General features: G+C 45.3%; 1 protein-coding gene across 1 annotated transcript in view; it reads right to left on the bottom strand.

Moving 5' to 3' along the window:
• Positions 1–206: 206 nt before the first annotated feature.
• Positions 207–23256, bottom strand: part of LOC108628627 (serine/threonine-protein kinase 17B) — a 47740-nt gene continuing 24690 nt past the window's right edge. The window contains exons 2-6 of the mRNA XM_018030697.2: positions 12457–12669; positions 12078–12216; positions 4992–5118; positions 4453–4681; positions 207–3396 (exon numbers count right to left, since the gene is read on the bottom strand). Coding sequence (XP_017886186.1) covers positions 2397–3396; positions 4453–4681; positions 4992–5118; positions 12078–12216; positions 12457–12669 — 1708 coding nt within the window. The 3' untranslated portion in view covers positions 207–2396. The remainder of the gene's footprint in view (positions 3397–4452; positions 4682–4991; positions 5119–12077; positions 12217–12456; positions 12670–23256) is intronic.

The raw sequence follows: 23256 nt of genomic DNA, 5'->3' as shown, positions 1-23256 counted from the left end.
CTGCGGACGAACGGTATTAAATCAACACCAACATGCTCATATTACTAGGTATATTAAATATGAAATTAATATAATTTTGATAAACGTATATTGAATATAATGTTGAAAAACAAAAATTTAATTCTTATTCTCATCAAATTAAATTACATTTAAGTGCTGCGAGAACCAAAAATAATAATGCTTTACACATAATTTTTTTAAAACGTTTATAAAAGTATGTGTTGCGTCACTGTAAAATATTAGAAAAGACGTAGAACCGCGGCTTAGAAAAATATTCAACGTGAGTCTGCCGATGCTAACTCAATATCGCTGACGTGTGCAGTGTTGTTGAATGGGTGAACCTTAAACGTTCGTGCGTCGACGTGTCTCCGTGTGCGTTTTGGAATTTCAGCGGACGAACGCTCTCGACAGTAATCGTTCGTGGAGTCAGAAAAATTCGATAGCAATTCCTCGATCTACGAGGTTCGATTCTACGAAATGACGACGCATAGTTATCCGTTATTCGATCAACGCTTACCATTTCCTCTTTCTTTTCCACTAATTCGCTGCATAAGTTTATTTTTCACATCGTCAACGTACGGTATCATTCCGTTTCCGCACTCGTCCCTCCTCCTCGAATCTTCGCGTTTCATTCCACCATTTCCACTTTAATAATTTGTAAAGGCACATTTTGCTGGGTTTTGCTGTTGAGTAAAACAGCAAAAACGAAACGAACGAGTTCGAACAAGAGGACGAGCGATTTGTATGACTAGTATTTACGGAGCGCTCCATTCCCACTGTGGAAGTCAACGCTCCACGAGATTTTCAGCGTTCGTCCTTTGATTCTAGCTAACAATAAGTAAAACTGTACGTATATGTATATTCGTATGATAATTCGCACGGAGCTAAGAAGATCGTGATTTTATTCGATGAGTGAGCAACTCTTGATCATTCCATTCGTGACGAACGAAACTCGTCCCCGGATATACATGTAGATATGCTCTTTCACGCTTAAAGCATCGATTTAGTACTAACGGCAGTTGCTCCGCGATTAATTGAGATGCGATAAATCTTAGACGGTACAGGGTGGGCGCAGAAAGGAAGGAGGATGAGGAGGAAGAAGGGTAAAACTTTTCTTTCGGTGGTGTAACGCGATATTCGCGGTGTTCTAATGTCAATTGATCTAAGGCAACGAACCGACCCTGGAGAGACGCTATCGATTCAACGAGAAGAATTGGAGACGCCTAAAGCTAGTCTAGGCTCTCAATTTCGATCGATCGACGGTGCGATTGGTAAAAATCGTCCGTACGACTATTGTTATAAAATATTGTAAGGCACTATTGCGATTCCAAAAGGTTTCTTGTTTGCTCGGTCACCAGACTCTTCTTAGAAGCATCGATCCATTCTCTCACCACGCTTCCTCGCAAACGCACGCGATCATTTTTCTCGGGCACCATGGCGATGCGTACTTCCGCGGCGAGATACGAACGGGACAAACAAAAGTAGGCACTACTGCGGGTGTGCGATCGTCGCGCGTGCACGCGTATGCGCATAAATATCAATACGCGACAGTCTCCCCCGTATCGCACACATTTATTTACGTGAACGCGTTCACGCTCGCAGCCTCGCATATGGCATGCGAGTTATCCTGGATGAGCACACGAGTCTCTTAAACGAACACGGTAAAGGCCTCAAAGTTATCTGGATTCAGATTTTAGCGAGATCCATCGAACAGAGCCCATTGGTAATATTAATTACCGTTATCACGACGATTCAGGGCCGATCTAACATTATGGCTAGGTTCAGCAAGTCGAACTATCTGCTCGGCTTCGAGTCACTCGATCCTCTATTTACCTATTGTATCCTTTACTATCACTTCAGAATTCCGATCTAAGTCTGACATATCCCTGACATTTGTCATTTACGTAACAGACGCCGCATAGACAAAGTCATCCTCTATGATACCGTTGATTTTCGTGCTCTCGGACAACGCGCCTCTAACTCCCATTTCAAACCTCGCTTGCATCTAATCGTTGCTATATACAATCGATCGATTGTTACCTTTAAACTTTAAACTCCCTTTGAAACTTTCCGATTGCGATGCGCAAGCAGTCAATTCGACTCGATCGATCGTTCTTTACGCTCCTGAAATCTCGCTTGTTCGAGTGTTCTATTTACAACGCGTGTCACGAAAGATCAGTACCCTAGTGCTCTTCTTTAGCCTTCCTCAAGGTATTTACAGCCATCACCCATTCCCCCTTATTCGTCTGGCATTTCAATCAACCGGGTACCGATTTCTCGTAACACATACGATACGGAACTATAGACATATGTACAACGAACTCTGCGACTCTATAAGATAATCGCGGGTCCGGGATTTTGAAGCTGCTCAAACTCTACGCAGACGAATCACGCGTCTACGATGCTCCGTGAATTTGAAATCGTCGAATCCGGGCTTGGACCGATTCGCACTGTACTTCGCTGTATCTGGTGTATCTGCCAGCCCTGACTGGCTCGCGTATCACCACCAGATTGCCGCCTCTCTCGCGAAGCGCTTCCAGACCAGTTTTCCCGTGGACCGTCGGCGGCGTCGACATTTTCCCGAATTTCGCGTTCGACGTTTCCGATGTGAAACGACTGAGAGCTTTGCTCACCACACCGGTGCACTCTCTGGGCCAAACTCTCGAGTGGTGCCTCTGTTCCCATCTATCGGAGGCGGTCTCCGCAGCCGAGAACGGGAAACTGGCTCTGCTTTGATTTTTCCCATAGAGAATAAAATCCAACGAATCGTCCGAATAGATACTGCTTCGGTCGCTCGAGCTGTCCGTCGACATCTCAGATACGGAATCACTTCCGCTGTCGCTGCAGTGTTGATCCTCTCCCAGGATGAACACAGGCGTACATTTGAACACCTCGCCGGCAGGCATAGTGTGCGTGGCAGTTGCTCTCCTCTGCGTACTGCTCGTCACGTTCGAGGAAACTGTGCCTATCCCCGACGATGTAACCGGCTCGATTATCACGACCTCCCCAGAGAACTTCTGCGCTAAGGAATCCATGTTCCTTTTGAACGTGTCTCTCAGTCCGATCCTGACAGGAGTGGACGACAATTTTGATTTCGAGTAAAGATTTTCCGTGTGCGAAGAAACCGCTCTGTTCGCCGCAGGTTTCGTTTCGACGCCTTGACAAACGCTCGACGATCTTTGTTTCTCAGAATCGCTCTTTGGAGTCGAAGACATTGTAGTTTGCTGTTCCGGCTTTGTACTAGATTTCGTGGATAAGTTTATTTCCGGTGACGATGCGTCTTTGACAGGGGACTGATCCAACGCTGGACAGGTGGGCGTAGACAACGGTGACTGGGGATCGTTGAACAGGGTAAACCACGGGTGTTGCAAGCATTCAGTGACTGTCAGGCGTTCACTGGAAAACAAACAAAGGTACGATTACGTAAAGGGTTCGATAAAATATACGTGGCTACAATTTTTCAACCAGCAAAAGCAAAATGGTTGGAACATGTCCCCGAGCGAATCTGCCTCGACCTGTACGACTTTCTGCGTTCTGTCTCGCGACTTCCCGATCCATCGACGTCGCGACTTCCGGCAAGAGCCGCGGGACTTCTTGTCTCCAGTGTTAACCGAGCCAGCTGGTGGCGTAACGCGCGGGCAGGGAAAAAAAAGAAAGGAAACGCGGACACGGACAACGCGGTGCGACGAGGAGACAAGGGAACGAATACGTCGCGCGTAAGTATTCTCGGTGATAAAGCACGCACTGGCAGTGAGATAAGCGGGTTTTCGCGCTGGAAGGGCGAGGATATTCCGGATGGGGACTTCCTCCCAGCTGTCCGACTGGTCGACGATAAGGAAATCTACAAGTTTTTCAGCGGAACTCGTTCGATGTGTAGTCGTCCTCCTTCCCGTTTCGAAGAAAGTAGCCGCGGTGGAATGCCGTTCATCATTTTGCTTCTATGCAGACTCGATTCAGGAAGCAGAACGATCGTGTTTCGACAGCGAGGATCGCATTAACGAACGAAACGGAATTTTCGCATCCGACCTCGGTGGCTTATCGGCCGCGAAGCAGCGGCCGCGCCACGTACCGATAGAAGACTAACGAGGATAAGCATTATCGGAGAACTCGCTACTGAGAATTCCGGCACTGGTGAAAATAATGCCTTCGAGGAAGCATACTGGTCGACCTACCGGGAACGTTTACAGCTTACCGTTTACTCCGAAGCGAAAGAAGATAGACCTGCGCCCGGAGGATCTCCGGAACATTGTTAGTTAGGTCACGCGCATTGGCATTATTTAGCTTCTAGGAACGAAAGTAATCGCGTTACGCGGTACCTATACTACACCACGGATCGTTAGATCGCGACATTCCACTGTCGACGCTCGCCGTTGTACTCTCACGATCAGCCATTACTTTCGGCGAGTAATGCGTGGAAAGGAAAAATTGAGTACAGTGACGCGTATTACTTACTTTGGATCCTTGACCATCAGTTTGCGCATGAGATCGCGAGCCTCCTCGGATACGTCCTCGAACAGGTCGTCGGGAAAATCTAGGCGACATCGGCTAATGTTGCAGAACGTTTCCTGCTTCGTGTCACCGCCGAACGGGGAGCATCCCGTTAGCAGTACGTACAACAGAACCCCGATGGACCACATGTCCGTTGCCAAGCTGATAGGCTCATAGTTCAAAACCTCCGGAGCTGAAACAATCATTAAATTTGATTTAAAGATGGAATCAACATAGAAAATGAAATATTATTGAATATTGATAGAAACTGATTTCAAAACAAAGTTAAATGATCCTAAATGCTTTTCACTATTCAGTGTTGAAATATGTATGACTCTTTTTCCGACCTATTTTATTCAATTATGTTTCTCTAATATAATGGAATTAGGGAAGATTGACGCTAATTGTTACAAGGTAGCTAATAGTTACATTGAACCGTTTCGTTGATTCAGAAAGAAACAGTGAAAAATTCACCGTTACTTCCTCCATGCGAGAATACTCACCAACATAATCGGGCGTGCCCAGAATCTCCCGTATGTCTGCGCCATGGCTGATGTACCGCGAGATACCAAAGTCGCAAAGTTTCACATCGCAGTCCGGGAACTCGCCGGTCAAGACCAGATTTTGTGGCTGAAAGAAACAAAAATTCGTATATTCTTCTAAAGGAATCGAGGATTAAGAAGAAATATAAATTCGCGACGATAATAAGCTCCAGCAGAGAAAGCGAAGGTTTTATTCAAATCAAGTCGACGAATTTCCTTCGTTAGGTCGAAACACGGACAAAAGGGCTTGTTATTTTCTTTCCCTGTTCCGTATAATTGCTTGCAGCTTGCGGGCGCAACAGATACGATCATATTTTAGCCCGACGGAATCAAACCGTCGCGATTAAACGTACGATGCGATCTTCGCTCTAGTCTCCAAGCGCCAACATTGTTTCATATTTTATCCGAGACGTTTACAGCGAGAATAAATTATTTCGAGCGATCTTGTCGTCGCAATTATCAAGTGACCAGAGCATCAGCGGCAGCAGCAACAGCGCTTGATAGCAAGGGCTTGGGGCGCAAGGGAAACGTGTTCGCGGGCAAAAGCGATCGGACGGAACACAGTGGCAGCCGTAGCGGAGCAACATGTATCGGGCTAGTTTTTTCCACGGTCCCTGGTACCACGGTTTGAGCGATCATTACATGCCTCGTGCCTACGCGATGCCACTTAATTAAACGTATTTAATAAATGACCGTTCACCGGTGCGTTCGTCACGTAATCAGGGTAATTAATCGTCCCGAGAGCCCGTGTACTCGCAATTTTTCCCTCTTCCTGTCGACTACTCGCTTTTTCAGGCCCGAGGAATTCGCGAAGTATAAGAGAAACCCATGTGCGTACATCCAAAACATTCTAGCAATTGGATTTGATGAAAACGAATGGTGAATTTAAAGAAGAATTGATTTTTTATCGATCAACCCCATACATAAAAACATATACTTTTCATCTTATTTATATTTTTTTAATATATCGAATAATCGATGATATATTATTATTCTTCATCCATTGCAACAATAATGCATTTACAAGAAGCGTAGAGAATGGGCTGGTAACATCTCGTTACGTTACAGCAATCGGCAAGGTGGGTTTTTCTCGATAGGTCGGCGTTACAAGAGCGTAGTTAACGATCGTTAAGCGTCCCAATGGGTACATGCAGTGGCACTTAATTAAAAGTACTGAATAAAGACCGATTCCGTTCGCCAGGTAGTAATCGGTGCAATTAATCGCGACACTCGAGTGTTCTGCTCTCGTTGGGTATTTAATAAATCGCTCGATAATGACGCCCTTTCGGACCCCATTCGGACGTTCACCACCAATGGTTTCTGAAAACATAATCGTCTCTCTACCTAGGAGGTCGTAAACCGGTCGTGTTAAGTTGACAATAGGCCAGCAACGAACTTTCGTCCCTTCCCCTACTTCTCCTCTCTCTTCCTTTCTTTACGTCTCACTTTTTACCTGGGACACGTTCTCTCGGCATGCAGGGGGCCGGGGGGTGGCGAGCATTGTTCGATTGTTCCGGGAGAAAAGAGTTCTCGGGAAGAGTTCGGCTAAAAACCGATCGAGAAAGAAGCATGAATCGCGAGCAGTTAGGCCGCTCCACGACCTTTCTTATCGGTGATCGCGTTTGCATCCGCGTATACGCTGTATAGAACGCCTCTCTAGTATACATAACCGTTCGAACGAGACGCCTACGTATCCTCTCTCTCACCTCTATTCACTCGCCTACGTTTTCGATCTCGCGAAAACAACGTTGAAGAAATTCGTTCACCGTTTTATGGACTCGGGAAGTTTCTCAGCTGCGTGACTTCGCGTTTTCAGGATAAACATCAAATCAACCGCCGCACGACGACGCATCGTGCGCCATCGTCGGTGATAGCAAATTGACACCTGCGGTAAAACTCTCGTGTCACGTGGCGTGACAGAGGCATTTAAGGAAAAGCCTTTCTTTCTCTATTTGACTGGTTCACGCTACTTCATCGTCCGGAATCATCGTTGCGTTCATAGGTTTCGTGAAACGGTGTTTTTCGCGAGATACCATGAGCAAATCGAGTCGATATTGTAAAAGCTACCTCATTTAGAAATCTTAATCGAAAAATGCGGTAGAGTAGAAACAGTGGCATGCACGGCTCGTTCCATACCGCGTTAGGGGATTAATTTTATGCGTTACATTCTGCTGTGTATATGTACACCGAGTCGAACGTGACCTGACTGCACCACAAGCAAATGCTTCTGATTCAAAACTACTTCGGTAAAGTCGAATTCAAAGGACAGTCTGTGTTCATCGATCATTTAACATGTCCTGCGAAACATTTTTTCTGTTTTTTCTTACGTGTTTCACACGGTCGGACGAACATCGCCAGTCTGAAGCGTCCGAGATCCGGAAGCCGTTCAATAAGGAACAAAGCCATTTCCATAATTAGTCATTTGCGAAGTTCCTGCGTCAGTCGACTTTTGCACGACGTAGGCGTTGCAATCGATTACCGCGAATATTATCACGCTGGCAATTGTCCTCGCCGGATAAAATGATCATTTTCGTGTCAGACTCGTAACCAAGGCGATCAAGAATCGAGTTGGATCAGTTCAATTAGACTCGGCGACGCTCTGTTCGTGCAACGCATCGATCGAGCGTGTCTAGGAAAATGTAACAGGTGAGCTAGTTCCTGGTCTGTCGGAAGTCGTCGTTTAACGTAACGCAGAGAGCGATCGCAAAAACTGCAGGAAGGACGAAAGCCATTACACCGCGAGGGTTATCCACCTCGGTAAGATAAAAACGCTCGAGGTAATTCTCACGATGTCGCGTATCCAGTCGACGCCGAGTATTCGTCGTGATAAACGGAGATAGGATTTTCTCGAATCGAACCTTTGTGCACCCGATGTGCAGAATGCGAGGCACGTGCAAAAATGTCTGCGGCCGGTTGAAAGACGTAACGCTTTTTAGCCAACGGACAACCAATTTATGAGGATCCGTCTCTCGCGTTCATTGAAACTTCCGGCGGTTGAGAAAAGGGGGGAAGCGACCCTACGCTGCGCTGCCAGACGCGAATAAAGTAAGTCCGTGCACGCATACGCGCGCGTCGTAACTGTGTGCACGGTATGCGTGCACACGAGCGAGCGAACCATGAATGTAACGTGGCAGGGTTCGGAGGGGGCCAGAAAGAGCCGTTTCGACTGACCGCTGGGCGAGAGGAGCTCGATTCACACGATGCGTAAGCGTGCCTCGATCAATTTATTCGCGACCAACCGTCAACAAACCGCTATAGGCGACATTTTATAAAATGATTGGATCTATTATTTATCAGAACTTAAAAACGACATTTCCAATTGCTTTCGCGAAGAATAGTACAACATATCGAACAGGTATAGTCACATAATTTAATAAAAACTCGTCTTTTTTATTTAATACGAAAATGTTATTCTTCTCGAATTTCATGACACTATAGAAGAAGAGATAATGTTGAAACGATTGCTAATAAGAGGGGGAGAGAGAAAGGAGGAGATAGGCCAGTCACTTTTCCCGCGACGTATGAAATATCGATTCCTTCTTTCCTTGGCCCGGTATCGCGCTCCGAGCGAGCGCGATTCCGCGGGACGGGGGTGGGGCTCGGTTATCCCATTAAGAGGCCGATGAATCGATTTCATCGAACGCGCCTAATGAACGAACTTCTCAGCACTTGGCGTGCATCGATCCGGGGGAACCGGCATGGCGTGACGAGCCACTGACCACGACCAGAAGTGGAATTCTTGGTACGAGTTTGTTCCTCCGACTATCAAGGCTAGGCTAAGAGTTCATTGATGAATCTCTCCCTTTCTCTACCGAGAAAGAGGTCAATCGCCTCTGTTCTATAGAAAATCCGTTGAAAAACTGCTACTCCGCCCGTCTGAAAGCCAAGAATAATATTCCTTCTGGCCGACGTAAGACGCACGCTAATTTCAAACAACGCGATTATCGCGGTTCGCCGAGGGCAAATAGAAAAGTAGACGGGATCATTGGCGCCAGCTTATATACGCACAGCGTTTATTATTGTACGTGTATCGAGCCGACCGATCGTTCAACCGGACGTTTCTACAAGCTCTTACCTATGAGACATATTACATATTGTGTAGATAATGTGAGTAAGAAACGCGCTCGATCGACGAAGCGATGAAAATTCATATTTTCGGTGTACGGTATAGAAAATTCATGTAGAATCGAGAACAGGAATTAATCTGTATAGTGATGCAACGTTTTATCTCCCTCGACTCATTCCGAGTTATCAATTACAAGAAATGCAATGGGTGCGGGAGCGCGATTTTGTAGCTACACGAAACTGGCATCGACGTCGCGCCGCGGCGCCTATAGAACCCCGTGGACGTCGGCCAACGGAGCCTCTTGGAACGGGGCCAAAGAATTCGTGTGCATTTTTCCATTCATAACTGCGGGATCTATATTTGGGTTAGGCATATCGCGTGAATTCGTGGCACGGTGGTATTTTAAGACGAACTGGAGAGGAGAGTGCACGCAGCGTGCATGCGTGCGTACATACTCTACGGTGCATCGCGGCGAGAGCCGCGAGTTACTATCGAACCGAACCGAGAGTGATGATTTCTCGAAAAGCGAAACGCAGCGAAATGGAAAGTTTTAAAACTGGAGTACCGTTTTTCCTCTCGGTACGATCGTTGATCGTTTCACGTCCGGCCACGCTCTCGCGATCGTGAATGACGGCGTCTCGCGGGTCGACGATTTAAAAACATGTTACCAGCCCCCGAGCGAAAAAATATTTTGATAGCCACGTCTTACGATGACGTTAAACAGTTTACTTTCATCGTTCGCGGGAGAGGGAATCAAGGAGGCTGATTTAAATGTTTATAGTGGCATGAAACTTTCGCCAATCGATAGGAAAGCGCATCTGTAATTCATTCGTTGGAACGCGAGCACGAATCGATTATTCTTCACGATGGAAGAAATAACATGATAAGAAATAAAGCATCAAAAGAATCCCTCAACTTTCCTTTCGTCAAGTAGACGTATATCGCGAAGTCAAGTATCAGTGGGTTAACTGCTGGATAAGTTAGCGTGTACCCAGAACGCACCGAATTATCTTATCTCTCGGAAAATATCATGATAATACCGGTGGATGCGTAATCGTGAGTTATCAAGTTTGAAGAACCGATAAGAGAATGCAAAGGACGTTCCAACATATGCGACGTTTTAACTTGCAAAAATATCGACGTTACTTCACTGCGAGCGCGATCGTAATATTCCACGGTAATTTAATTTGCCGCGTGGTCAATTTGCGTATAATCCGTCATAGAAGCGAATTTAACAGGCTCCCTCTCGCCGGCGCCGCAATTTAGTTGCGTATTTTATAGGTTGTGTCTCCGCAAATTGCTATCAATTTGCGAAAGCCTGGTAATTGGGTTGCATAACTATGATTATAATCCAAGCTGCGTTAAAAGGAATAAAGGGGAAAAAAATAAAAAAAGAAGACGGCTATGATACGCGACCCATCGCCTGTGTCGTCGATGGAATATTATTAATACGACTTGCTCTCCTTGGCTCACCCATATCGATCACGTCGATAATCGATAAACACGTGTGTACTCGTATACCTACGCCTCGTGTGTCGCGACAAGACGCGTTATTGGGTTCCGCACGTCGCAAATTGCGAATCATCGTTTATCGCGCGAAGAGAAAAATCTCTTGTCGCGCGTACACTGCGGAGCGCGACGCGCATGCAAAGTAACGCGTGTCTATCCAAGACGTATCGCCGTGGCCTGACGCTTAGCGCAATTCAAAGCGATTTATTGACAAAATTGAGAGATTTATCGGCCGATAAAACCGGGGCAACTATGCAAATAACCTCGATTCATTTTCACCGCACCATGGGACGGAGAGATTTCGTCTCGGCGCGACGAGACGCTCGTACCTGCGCGAGGCTGGAGTAAAAAAACCCAGCAGAAGGGACGCACGGAGTTATTTTCGAGGCAAAGTTTCGCAGCGAGACGCGACTCCCTCGACGTCGCTACAAAAATAATTTCGAGTAGGCAGAAACACCCTATCCAGGCCGGATTCGTCGGAATTCCAACGCGATGATTCCATTTCGCTCGTGCACGTGCTATCCGTTTTGTTATTCTTCTTTTAACAAACGACACTTTGTTATGATAACGAGGCTTTCAAAGAAAAACGCCATCCCCACCTATCGTATCGCATTCCAATGAGAACGTCTCTCCACTTTCTAACAAATATTTGAATTTGCGAGAAAGTCACTTTCCGTCGCAACAATGTGAATTGCGTTTCGCGGGGGAAACGCTTCACGAATTAATGCGATCCTCGTAATTCCTGGCCTACTCGCGGTAAGAAAAATCGATCGACAATCCGACGGGTGTGTTAATCGCGGTTTCGCCGATCCGCTGACAGCGCAACGGTTTTCACACCCGCTTTTCGATGTTTGGCAAAGATCGTCCTATTACACGGATACTTTTACATAACAATTTAGGTCGTTCGCACCATCCGCGACGCGGAACACGTTGCGTCGCTGAGAAACTGCCAGCACCGTCTGAAATGTCGCTGTTTCGTTGCCAACCAGTTTCTTTTTTACACCCAAGCTTGATCCCTGAGATTGGGCGCGAGAGTCTTCGACTATCTACGACCGTTCTATATTGTACGGGTGAGAATCTGTCGCAGTAAACGGGTCACTTATTCGAAAAACAATAATCTATCGAAAGAAGACTTTTGAAAATTTGTTAAATCGTTGTGATTTTATAATAATTAAGATACTTTATTAAAAGTAAAATTAGAAATATCATAATTTGTCCATTTCTATTCGATATTAACTATTTCCGAACAAATTATGCGCCCGTCAAATCCCCGGGAGGTATTTTCACACCGAGGTAAAAAATATAGATAAGAAATATTTGCTAAAATACTTCACCGGTTCTTATCGAGCCACTCTGTTTTTAACGCGCCGTAGATAAAACTCGTGATTTGACCGAAATACTTCGCTTTGTCATGTGTTAACAAGCATCGTGCAAAATTTCCTTGAAAACGTTGAATAAATTTGGTGGCTTACCTTGATGTCAAGATGAGCGACGTTCAAAGAATGCAGAAAGGCTATTCCGTCTAAAATCTGCTTCAGTAATCTGGCGACCTGTCGCTCTTCCGGAACCTCGTCTCTGTCCAATATCATTTGCAACTCACCACCGGGAGCCCTGCGAACAAAAGGAGTGCCCCGAATCCATATAAGCATCTACATTGTAAATCCATGCAATCAAATTCAGTTTCATCAGAATTATGCAATAGAGTTTCAAACTAGAGAATATTGCTTGAAAGAATGGAATTTCATTCACAAAAATCCTTTGCGAGTAACAAGCTTATAACCGATTAACAAATCCTCCCTATCGTTCATGATACAATACAATTTAATATCTTTAGTTAAGCTTTCGACTTACATTTCTAAAACCAGGACCATCTCGGTATTGGTCTCGAACACTTGGTGCAATGATACCAGCCGGGAACAATTCACCGCGGCATCCAGCACCGCTACTTCGTGAAGCGCTTCCGCTTTCAATTCCTGTGCTCGTCTCCTCTTCCTCAGGAACTTCGCGGCCCACTGCCTCCCACTGGACCTCTCCCGACATCTTCTCACTGTAGCGTATTTACCCCTGTAAAAAATCGAGAAACAGATCGTTAAAACACGTGAAAGAAAAATAAATAACGAATAGATAAATAAATTATGAATTATAGAACGCGATAAGCGTTTCTCTCGGACGAGCGTGACGAAGACGTCACGAGTGAAGTAACGTTGCGCGAGGCAGTTGTAAACGCAAACGCTTTACTTTCGCTCTTTCCATTAACGGTCGGACAGCAGACCCATTTCGTTCACGGTTTTCTAATTACGCTTAATATATGGAAACGTTCACATTCAAATGTCTCGCTCTGTAAATAACGAATGGTCTAGAGATCGCAGGCTCTGCTTGTCGATCGCGTTAGAACAGATCGCAGTATATAATCCGATGATCTAAACAGCCTCTAGAAAGCGAAGTCAACGCTCCTGTCGAGCGACTCTTTCGATTCTCGGCTCCCTCCTAGTCTATAGAACAACGGTGAAAGCCGTTAATCGCACCGTGGTGTACCACTTTTTTTTAAATAATTATTGCCGAGGCATTTTTCCATGTCATAAGTAATCCGTTTAAAAACGCTTCTTAAATGAAAGTTAAGTTAACTCATTCGCAGTCGCTGACGTAGTTCTATACCATTCTGTAGCTGATTAAAAACTGACGGCCTGGTTATAGATTTTTCTATCACACGGATTTTACATCAAAGCCACTGGTCAGTGGTCGCTGGGTACAAAAGAATAAAATGGAACGAGTGTCGCGAGTTCAACTGGAAAAACTTGATAGTTGCAAGGGGCCAGATGTAGCGAGGGGATCGATGAACCGACGTCAATGTAAGCATCATTAGGGAGCATTGTTCGGTATCCCGCAGAGTAGATCAGAGAACGAGACGAAGCCCCGCTTGGCTCGCCGGCGATCAGGTATTCCTGTTCGTTTACTCCCGAGCGGAAAGCACGTCGCTTTAATTACTATTGGCGACTATGAAACTGCGAATGATCGCGTTGATTTTACAGTCGTGGAAATTTACAACCGATGGGTCATTCATACAAGAACTTTTTGATCTAGATCTACACATTAGGAAATAAGCAATATTTTCAGTGATCAAGTTCACATTTGCTTTGACTTAATACTTATAAGAACTTCGCTTTAGAAGTTTTATTTCTGTTTCAAAAATCGATATTTGTCTTTCTAGTGATATAGTGCAGTTTTATATTTGTGAATGAATGCGAAAATGTGTACAGTTCGATCACCTTCGTGATGTCCCAAGATTTTTCGTTCGATAGGCTGGTTACGGTTAGTTTCGGATAAGATCTCGTACGAGCGAGAACTATCGTTTGTCTAGGTATGTAGGTTGGCAAATGCCAATACCGACCGACAACTGTGGGCAGACTCTATCGAATGGACTCATTATCTTGGTTCTAATTGCAGACGACTGGTACACTGCCAGTCGTATCTGACGTTTCTTTGTACGAACCACGGATAAGGGGAGCTACGCTTCAACCCTTTATTCGATGGGCAGACTGTTCCGATATCGACCCTCGACGTTTGATGATATTAACGATTCATTCTCCGAGTAGAAGGGTTCCAACGATGAGTGGCAGCGCGAATGAAGGATTAAAGAGTGAGGATTACCTACGTGGAAAGAAAATCGTTTCGTCGAAGGCGTAACCAGATTGCGGGCTTAAGAAGGGAAAGGCAATCGGTTTTAGAGAACCGGGGATCACGATAATTGAAGGCTATTTGAACATTCATTTACTTGAAAGTTCTAATTTTCGAACAAGATGCAGCAACGGCATCGCAATTATTACCATCGTAACATCGGATTTAAAGTTGCGGCACAAGATAGGGTCTTGGTTTCAAAACTACTTGTTTCATAGGCTTAATTATTAGTTGTATACCTTTCAGCACGATTAACTGATCTCTGTTTCATTTTATTATTTTTATTACAGTAATATTATCACAAATTTCACTTTTTCCACTTAAAGATGCACAATCTGTAGAATGTGATCCTACAATCTTTAATCTTTCTGGTCTTTGTTTGTAAAACATATCCGAGTATATATCGCTGCAGGGTGAAACGTAATCGCAGAGACAAGGAACCTAACTTAGGTTTACGTAATCACGTAAACGCTAGGAAACAAGTCCAGAAGTCGAGGAAGTGAGTGCAGCAGGCCGTGGTGCGCGCGTCGCCGTTGCTGCACTGCTTGCAATGCACGTGATCTCGATTTCCCCGATCAAGCCCAGGTCGAACTCCCACGCTTTGTTGTTACCGCGCACGTATGCACGATTCTCGTAAAGATCGCGCCTTCCATGAAACAAATAGCATGCACATTCGAGTTTAATTTGTCTTGGCTACGAGCGAGTGTCTTCAGTAAGTCTATACGTATTACTATATTGCACATTCAGTTCGTGCTCGATCTGCTCGACGATCTTTCGCGAAACGAGCAGCTTGTTTCGTCTCAATTTCAACTTCCATCAAAGCGGTATCTACCGTTTGAACTTTTGCGCAACGTTCGTCGAAACCATATTAACAAAGTACGACGTTCTACTGTAGCGTGGGGATGACGAACAGATTCCAGCGAATACCACCGAGTGTAGACTAAGGAATCGAAATTGTATTTTTTGTCCCCTCAAAGTAGCACCTGCGCGTTCGTAACGCTGCTGAACAAACTCCTGGTAATAGCGAGTAGGCAGCTGCGAGTATCAACCAACAGGTGGTACGATAAATCGAGGCCGAAATTTTATGCGCGACTGTTACTAAGCAAAAAGAGGTTGCATTCTCCTATAGTTAAATTCCGACAACACAAAATGCATTATATGTGTCGTCAAATAATAAAAGATTCTTCACTTGAAACACATGAAGATTTCTATAATTTTTTCTAACAAATATCAGAATGCTTGCTATTTAATCCATCAACACCTTTCCTACGTAGCAGAACGATTCGGAAAGGTGACATCAAAAGGAACTTTCCCGCTTTACCCGCGAGATTACTGTGACATTAATAGGGCCAGTATACGAATCGCCCAAGCAAGATTAATGTCCGAGCTCCTTGCGCATCCATAAGTCTTCTGAACCCACTGAATTTTAAGTAGATCGATTCCGTGTTCGATCAGACCCGACGCGCTGCAACGACGACGACGGCTCAAACGAGAAATCTTCAGATCTCCCTGTTCGCGCTCGGATTTCTCTGCAAAAAGACAAAGTGCCGCCTGGCAACTTGTTAGAGGTTAATTACATGGGTGCATTAAGTCCTGACCTTGAATGGTATAGCGACGGAAACTCGACTTTCGTCTAAGCGCGGGTTCGAGCGAGCGTGACTGTCTTCGAGTAACCGAACTCGACACACTTGCCGGACCCTGTCATACTACATACTACGTAATTAACGTAGTTCGAATCTAAGGCTAATTTTATTCTTAACAGTGGGGGGACTAAGCTAGACGAGAAACTAAACTCATGTAACGACAGATAGAATTTCTTATTCGACGAAAGGAGAGATTCGTTTCTGATGGCTATAGAAGAAAACGAGCTTGATCAACGGGTTCTAACAAGAAATCATGGAACCAGACGTAACCGAGCATGGCGTTTCGGATTTCTCCAGGAAAATGTAAAATAGTTACTGAAAGGAGCGATGCCGAACCAATAAAGATCTCCTTTTGGATAATAATCATTTATTTACATATTGTGATAGGAGAAAAACCAGTTGCCAGACTGACAGACCACCAAATGGCTCCCGCGGACAACATCAACCGCGCAAGAAGGCGATACGCAATTATTGGATTTCGCGTGGTTTCCAGCAATTTTTATTCGAAAACTGGTAGCCACGATGAGAATAGAAGGCGAACCTTCCCGGGGTGCGATGCTTTTTGCGGCGTTAAAGTCGTTAGAAGGTAAACGAGGCATTTGCTGCTATAGCCTGCAAGAAGCTTGCCACCACGGTGGTCTAATCGCGGGACGCGCGTTAAAGCGAGTCGCTCGCAATCCTATGGCCACCTTCGAAGAAGGAAACGAAAGAACGGAACATCTCGAAAGTGGCAACGGCCACCGCGTAGCGGGACACTGACTGATGTATTCGCAAGTTCGTTTGACACCGAGAAGCGGAAGACCGACACCGATCGAAGGAACTGTCGCGTCGTTTCTTTGTTGTTCAGGAGGCAACGACATCGTCGGACAACGGCTCGAATTTACGAGCTCCTTGAACCGCGAACGCTCAAACAGGAAACTGGACCGTTTCACTGTCGCGTTTCTTTGGTTACCCTCTTGAGTCTGAGTTTTTGATTACAATTTTTATTTTAGATAATTTGAAAATATTATATAATGAAAAATGTGAAATCTGACAAGAATTCGTTGAAAAATGGAGATTTCATAGTCATTATAATGTATTTTGAAGCGCGTTTACAGACAAGAATAGATAAAGAAAAAAGTATACAATTGTAAGTAATTGCTGCCTGTTACTGATACTTGGCTCATTTCTTGAAAAGACATAAAATAAATTAGTTTTCAGTACTATGCAATACCTTGAAGAATGGCTGAATTTTAGTATCAATAGCATTTCCAAAGTACCGTAAGGATTTAAAGGATTGAATAAACTCGCGGTGGCTTTCTGCTTTTCGATCTACGCGATCGACACACGTTCTGTATACAGCACGAATCTCTAAACCGTCTTTGATTTTAATGAGAAACTCGAGAAATGGCGTACGCTTTTATAACGTCTACTATCGGGTCTATTAAGATGCAGGTAGTAAGGCAAGTGTTGTTCAATCGCGTCGAGGATAGAAATAAACTGCAGCCTGTTTCATGGTTCAAACGAAGTGGCTAGAGCGATCGTTGAAAATGTCGTGGGATCGTTCCCGGTCGGTTTCGCGAACGACTGCGTTCAATATTTAACGACGCAACAATACTTTCACTGTGTTTGTTTCTCTTAAGCAGTCATCACGTCATTATTTCTCCAGTGAGCCCCTCGAATTCGTGCGATTAAAGCGTACTTAGGACTTCGATCGACTGGTTGACACGCACGAATGCGCTCGAACTAAAGATCGGAGATCGTTTCCTTGCCTTGAGACAAAAAGATTTTCAACTTTGCAAATGATTCAATTACCATAGATTGGATAGAGATCATTTTTTCGCTAGGGAATGAAGTTCTAACCGGCGCTGAACGCGGTAGTATCTCGAACGCCATAGAAAGTATACACTTTCACCTTAGTATCTCTGGAGCTGAGTACGACGCGCATCAAGGCGTCTCGTCGGAGCTTTTGCGCGGCCGAGTTCGCAACCATGCCCTCCTTGCTGTGCGATTCGCGTGGACGTCCCCCGGGTGAACGTTTTGGTGGTCTCCTAAATGGCGAGATCGTCCGTTTCTTCCCACGACCGGGGGGATCAACTCCAAAGCTCGGAATGGTGTGTTACTTAAAACAACCGAGCGTGGACCCATTAAAACTGTATACGTAGCCTGGTGTAAGATCAACGACCCAGGGTCAACCAGGAGAGAGGCAGAGAACTGGGTAGAACGTTAAGTGCTCGTTGCCCTCTGGTGCAGCGTGGTAGATCAGGAAATCGGTGCTAACACCGGGATCAGAGTCTACGGCGTGCAACACAACCTTGTGCATCAGTCGTCCTTTAAGGCATCCATTAGCTACCTAACTACTAAACACACCGGCCGGTCCGACAAACCCGCTGTCGTCTACGGTGGTAGCTTCCTCCGTCTCCTCCCAGGAGCTTGTCTTTTTTTATTTTTCTTACTGCTTTCCGTCTTCTTCCGCCGTTCCTGCTGCATATCGTCCTTTTTCCTCTTCTCTCTAACTCCTCGTTCCCTCTCTTTCTTCTTGCCCCGATACCGACGTTCGAGGGTCATCGACATCCGTGGCTGGAGACATTGTACGCGAGTCGTTGCTCGGTTATCGCGGTTACGAGCCTGACCACCGCATATACGTTAATGTCCGAGACTCGTCGTTGAATCTTCCTCCTCGGCTTCACCGAAGTCGCTTATTCCCGATGACTGTTAGTGCGGATAATTTGTAGGGTTGGTCTCTAAAACGTGTTCGACTGCCCCTGAGAGTAGGAGGTTGCGCAACGTTGTGTAATCGGCTAACGAGCTGTGAACGCAACTGGAACGAATTTCACCGCGTTGGTAACTTTGTAACGGTTGCAGTTGTTGCACAATGGATTTGCATTCGAGGGTGCACCGAACGACCAAGCTGGACGGACGCGACGCGGCGGCGGTCGCTATGCCTTTCTTTAATTGCCAACGGAATTACCGTTTGGGTTTCCGCGTTGCGGACCCGCTAATGAGATGAACTTAACCGCAACATGTTCTTCTATTCGGACTTAAACGGTTCTCGCAGTAATGTAACTTTCGAATTTTCATTTCTCCAAATCATTTGCGTCCGACCAAGTAGAATCTTTTTCTACGTTTTTATTTGATTTCGGTTTCACAAGTCTTAAGTACTGTGTAGGCGGATAAAGAAATCATCGCAATTATCCAAAGTTTACTCGACTGCTCAACGGGTAGCTCGATAAAGGTTTCGTAAAACGCGGTTCGTAGAAACGGCTTTCAAAGAGGCGACAGCGATGCAAGAGCTAAGAAGAAGCCGTAGTGTATCGAGGAAGCGAAAATTCAACTCGACGAGAACATGAACGTGGCCAACAGAAAGGCGTTATTGCGCGAGTCAAACGGACACACGTTCGTAGCCTTTCCGTCGATTGTCGCTCGTTAACGCCATTGTACTGGAGGACTCGCGGCGTGTACACACGTTACGCAATGCACGCACTTGATACGGCTTGCGGCTGTCCAGGATGGATCGAGAAAAATACGGTGAATATCGTTTCTCCCGCTGCCATTTAAAGTGTCGTCGTCCAATCAGCTAGACTTTACTAAGAAAAAAGATGTCCAACGTGGCCGTTGATGTCGAGACCGAGCGAAGCAAAATGAGTTTGCGTCTAGACTTCATTGCTTGCCTTGAACTATACGCGAAAATTTGCATAAAAAGGAGATTGTCGGTAGAACAACGATTTCTTCTCAGTCCAACTTGTTTTCCGCGTGGCACACTCTCTGACCGTTGGCCTCGGACTTCCTTCAGTTTCCGACTCCTCGCGAACGTGGCGGGAGAACAAAGGAAACAGGACGAGCTCTTAAGCAGGCATTTGGATTCTATGCTTCGTTCAGGGTCGCACGAAGAGGAATTCACCTAAGATAATGTCGCCGGGTTTCGGAATGTCGCTAGCAAAAATGTATCTTCTTGCTGGTTTCTTAGAGCCAATCCATTGCCGGCGTACTTTTATCATTTTTACGGGTTCAACTACATTCCCGCAAACCACTTTGAATCGTTTCATTCGAAACCTTCTGCGGTTGAACGCCGCAGACATTTTTATCCCACCGGTAAGATTATTATTATTACGACACTGCATGTTACAATCCACAATTCACTTGGCTTGGCATTACTTTATACCCATTTAACTACATACGCACATTTACATCTACATTGTATATAATATTATTTATATTCATAATTAATAGTTAAACCAGTTTTTAACTGAATTATCTCTCTCGTTTAATAGAATTGATTGACCATCTTGAACATTTTGATGATACATCATAGAACTGGGAACTTTACCAGTTTTCATAGTTAAGCGTGGGTCCATAGGTCAGCGAGATTTCTCGTAATTATAATATACTATATAATCGTCGACAGTCAAGGCTGACCAAATACATACCGCGATCGACTGCCGCATGTTCCCCGAGAGAGTTCTCCCAGGGAAATTTTTATTGTGCGCAGTGAAACTTTCACGCGAATTATTCAACGGCTTGTATCGTTGCCCGCTGGGGAACGAACGGAATGGAATGATATTTAACCTCCTCCGAGAACGGTTACAAAACAACGCGTTCCCGTTTCCTCCAGCTTCGTTTTCCTCCTTTTTCACGTCTCCCGTTTACTCTTACATCCAACGGGCAAACGACTCAGCGGGTTTTCGCGTGATTCGAACGCGACTTCGCTCTTATGGAAACGCGAACGATCCTACGCCAAGCGAGTGGCTGGCTGTACAATTTGCAAGCCAAATGAGAGATACCGAGGTCAAGAAGCGAACGTTTCGTCCTCAGACGAAAAGCTATCGATTACGTCCAGCGTGTTTCTCGGGGTAAAAGTTTTCGACGCACGTTTCACGGATTTCGAGGAACCGGACACCCTCGATAAATTTGTTTCTCGAATTTTAACGTGACGACAGTGCCGAGAATTTTCATTGTTTGATGCGTCGATAGCATTGTAACAATAGGTGTTTATCGAGTTATAATTTCATATCATTTTAATAGATAGATAATCTGTAGTACTGATGTAATCGAATTTCCGTCGAAAATATAAAACGATTTTTGTAAGATTGATTTTCTACACCCTGAGAATCTGAAGTCCGTTGATTTATTATTCATGATGTAATACATTATTAAAAAGCAAGAAAACGGTACTAGACGTACGCGTCGTAAAAAGCAGACGATCCACCTGACAAATGTTCGTTTCGACCGTGCACCGACTTCCTCTTGTTAATCTTTAAAATATGCCTGATGCGGACCAACCAGTTCGATTCCCTTTGAAACATCTGATCCGACGATCGCAAGTAAATCAGAACAGAATCCGCTTTGATGTCTCGCGGAAATATATTCGACTGTTCGTTCATCGCGGTCCGAAAACGTAACAAAGCGTAGGTATAACTACCGTGTACCATAAATCTGGTCCCGAAATCGAGGAGATTTCGTTGAGAGAAGAAAGAAACCAGGGTGAGATGAGACGATCGTTGCGTCGTGGTACAAAGAAATTACGAAAGAAGTTGGTTGCTCGAGGGTATCGGTTTAATACCGTTTCGAATTCACCGACCGTTGCTTCTTGGATCCCGATTTAGCCACGGAACGCAGCAAAACGCCAATAAGAGGATACTTTGGTCGTTGTCAAGATTAATGCTCGTCACGGACGAACGAAGGGACGGCCGTCGACTCCCAAATTTCGCGGGGAGCAGAAAAAAACTAGTCGGAGGAACCAGCCGCTGTGGACGAAACGAAGGAAGTACTGGCCAGGGAGGAAGGCAATAACACCCTTGGCGTCCTTCATCGGTCGCCACAGTTTGCTGACCCGGTTCGAAAAGAGCAAAAATCGATGTCGATCCGAAGTGGCCGAGAAGAGGGGCCCCCTCTGATCGGACCAAAATTGTCCAACCGGTTGACGACTGGTATCGCGCACCAAACTCTTCGTAGTTAAATTCGTTATTATTAACCTTCCCACCTGACGTCATAGAACAATTTCACATAAAAAAGCGTGTACTGTACAATTAAAAAACAGGTTATCGTATAATTTGAAACGTGACGGGAAAGAGTGAATTAACAGCTGTTGATTGTTATTTCTCTTTTCCTCTGTTTGATTGAAAGTCAAGGATCTTGGACTGTTTCTTCGCTCGGTAAGACAAGCATTTGCTGGCACGCGCGGTCGATGCATCTAATAGGATGCTTAGGCGCCTATCAGTTAGGCGTCTACGTTAGTTACAGCTGGGGGGAGAAATTTCCATAAACGTCGTATCTATCGATGGCTACTGTCGATGAATCATAATTAGCCGAGGAAGATGTTGCGTTAAATCAAGGTGTGCCGTGTGTCCCTCCCTCATGAAAACCAAATCAAGTCGCGTGAGTCACGCGCGTGTACCACGCATCGCGGACTCCACTTTACAACGCAAAATGACCGCCGCAAAGGCGTGGGCGAGAAGAAGAAGCGTTCTCTCCAGAGACCACTATCCACGCTTCTTTACACTTTGCTGTATCGCCTCTTACCGGTTCGGACGACAAAGTTAATTCGGAGTATTTTTTCGCGGCAACGGGTTCTCCTCTTCGTTTTCGTTCGGTTCAACGTCAAAAGAACCGATCGAAAAGCGGGTTTCACGTTGCGCAAATACAGACAGATCTTTGAAAGTCCTGTGAAATGTTTTTAAAAGGCAGAGAACGTGGAGAATGAATACGAAGGAGTTTTGTCGATTCAGCGGCCTTGCAGGATACCGTTGCCAGAAATCAGTGACTAATAATATAAATTGACACCCACCGAAATTGCGCCAGAGGAGAACAAAACTGAGGTGGGAAAGGAGAAAACTCGTTTGTAACCTTTCGCTCGTTGCCACGCATATAGAAACCGATAATCGTGAAGCAATCTTCGAACGCCTTCTGCACGACGATAACGAATTATCAGTCTCGACTAATCGTAGATGTTCTCTCGCAATGAGAAAGCCCGACGCGACACGGTATCTCTGGTAAATAAGTCCAAGCGATACTGCAACGAACACGAAAATCTTCTCTTCTTTATTTTCCTTGTGTGTGGCAAAAAGAAAAATTTACGCGTACGATCGGTCAAAAGCCCCTTCTCGCGTTTTCTCCTTCGCGCGATAAAGCATCCGCGAAAGGGTTAACGTTTGGTGCATCGAACTCGGTTAAACGAGTCACATGCAAATTAGCCCGAGCGTCGTCTCTCGGCTCTTCGGTTCGGAAGCGATCACGGAAAGGAAACACGGTCGAGCATTCTCGTGCACGCGCGCCGGGGAATACACGTTCACGCGAGAAGAGAACGCGCCGGTTATCCTCGACACGTTACATACGCTCCGTATAGGAAGGAGCTATC

This window comes from Ceratina calcarata, unplaced genomic scaffold, assembly GCF_001652005.2.
Source record: "Ceratina calcarata isolate Rehan_Ccalc_2016 unplaced genomic scaffold, ASM165200v1 scaffold53, whole genome shotgun sequence".
Lineage (NCBI taxonomy): Eukaryota > Metazoa > Arthropoda > Insecta > Hymenoptera > Apidae > Ceratina > Ceratina calcarata.
This window is presented reverse-complemented; position numbering and strand designations above follow the sequence as displayed.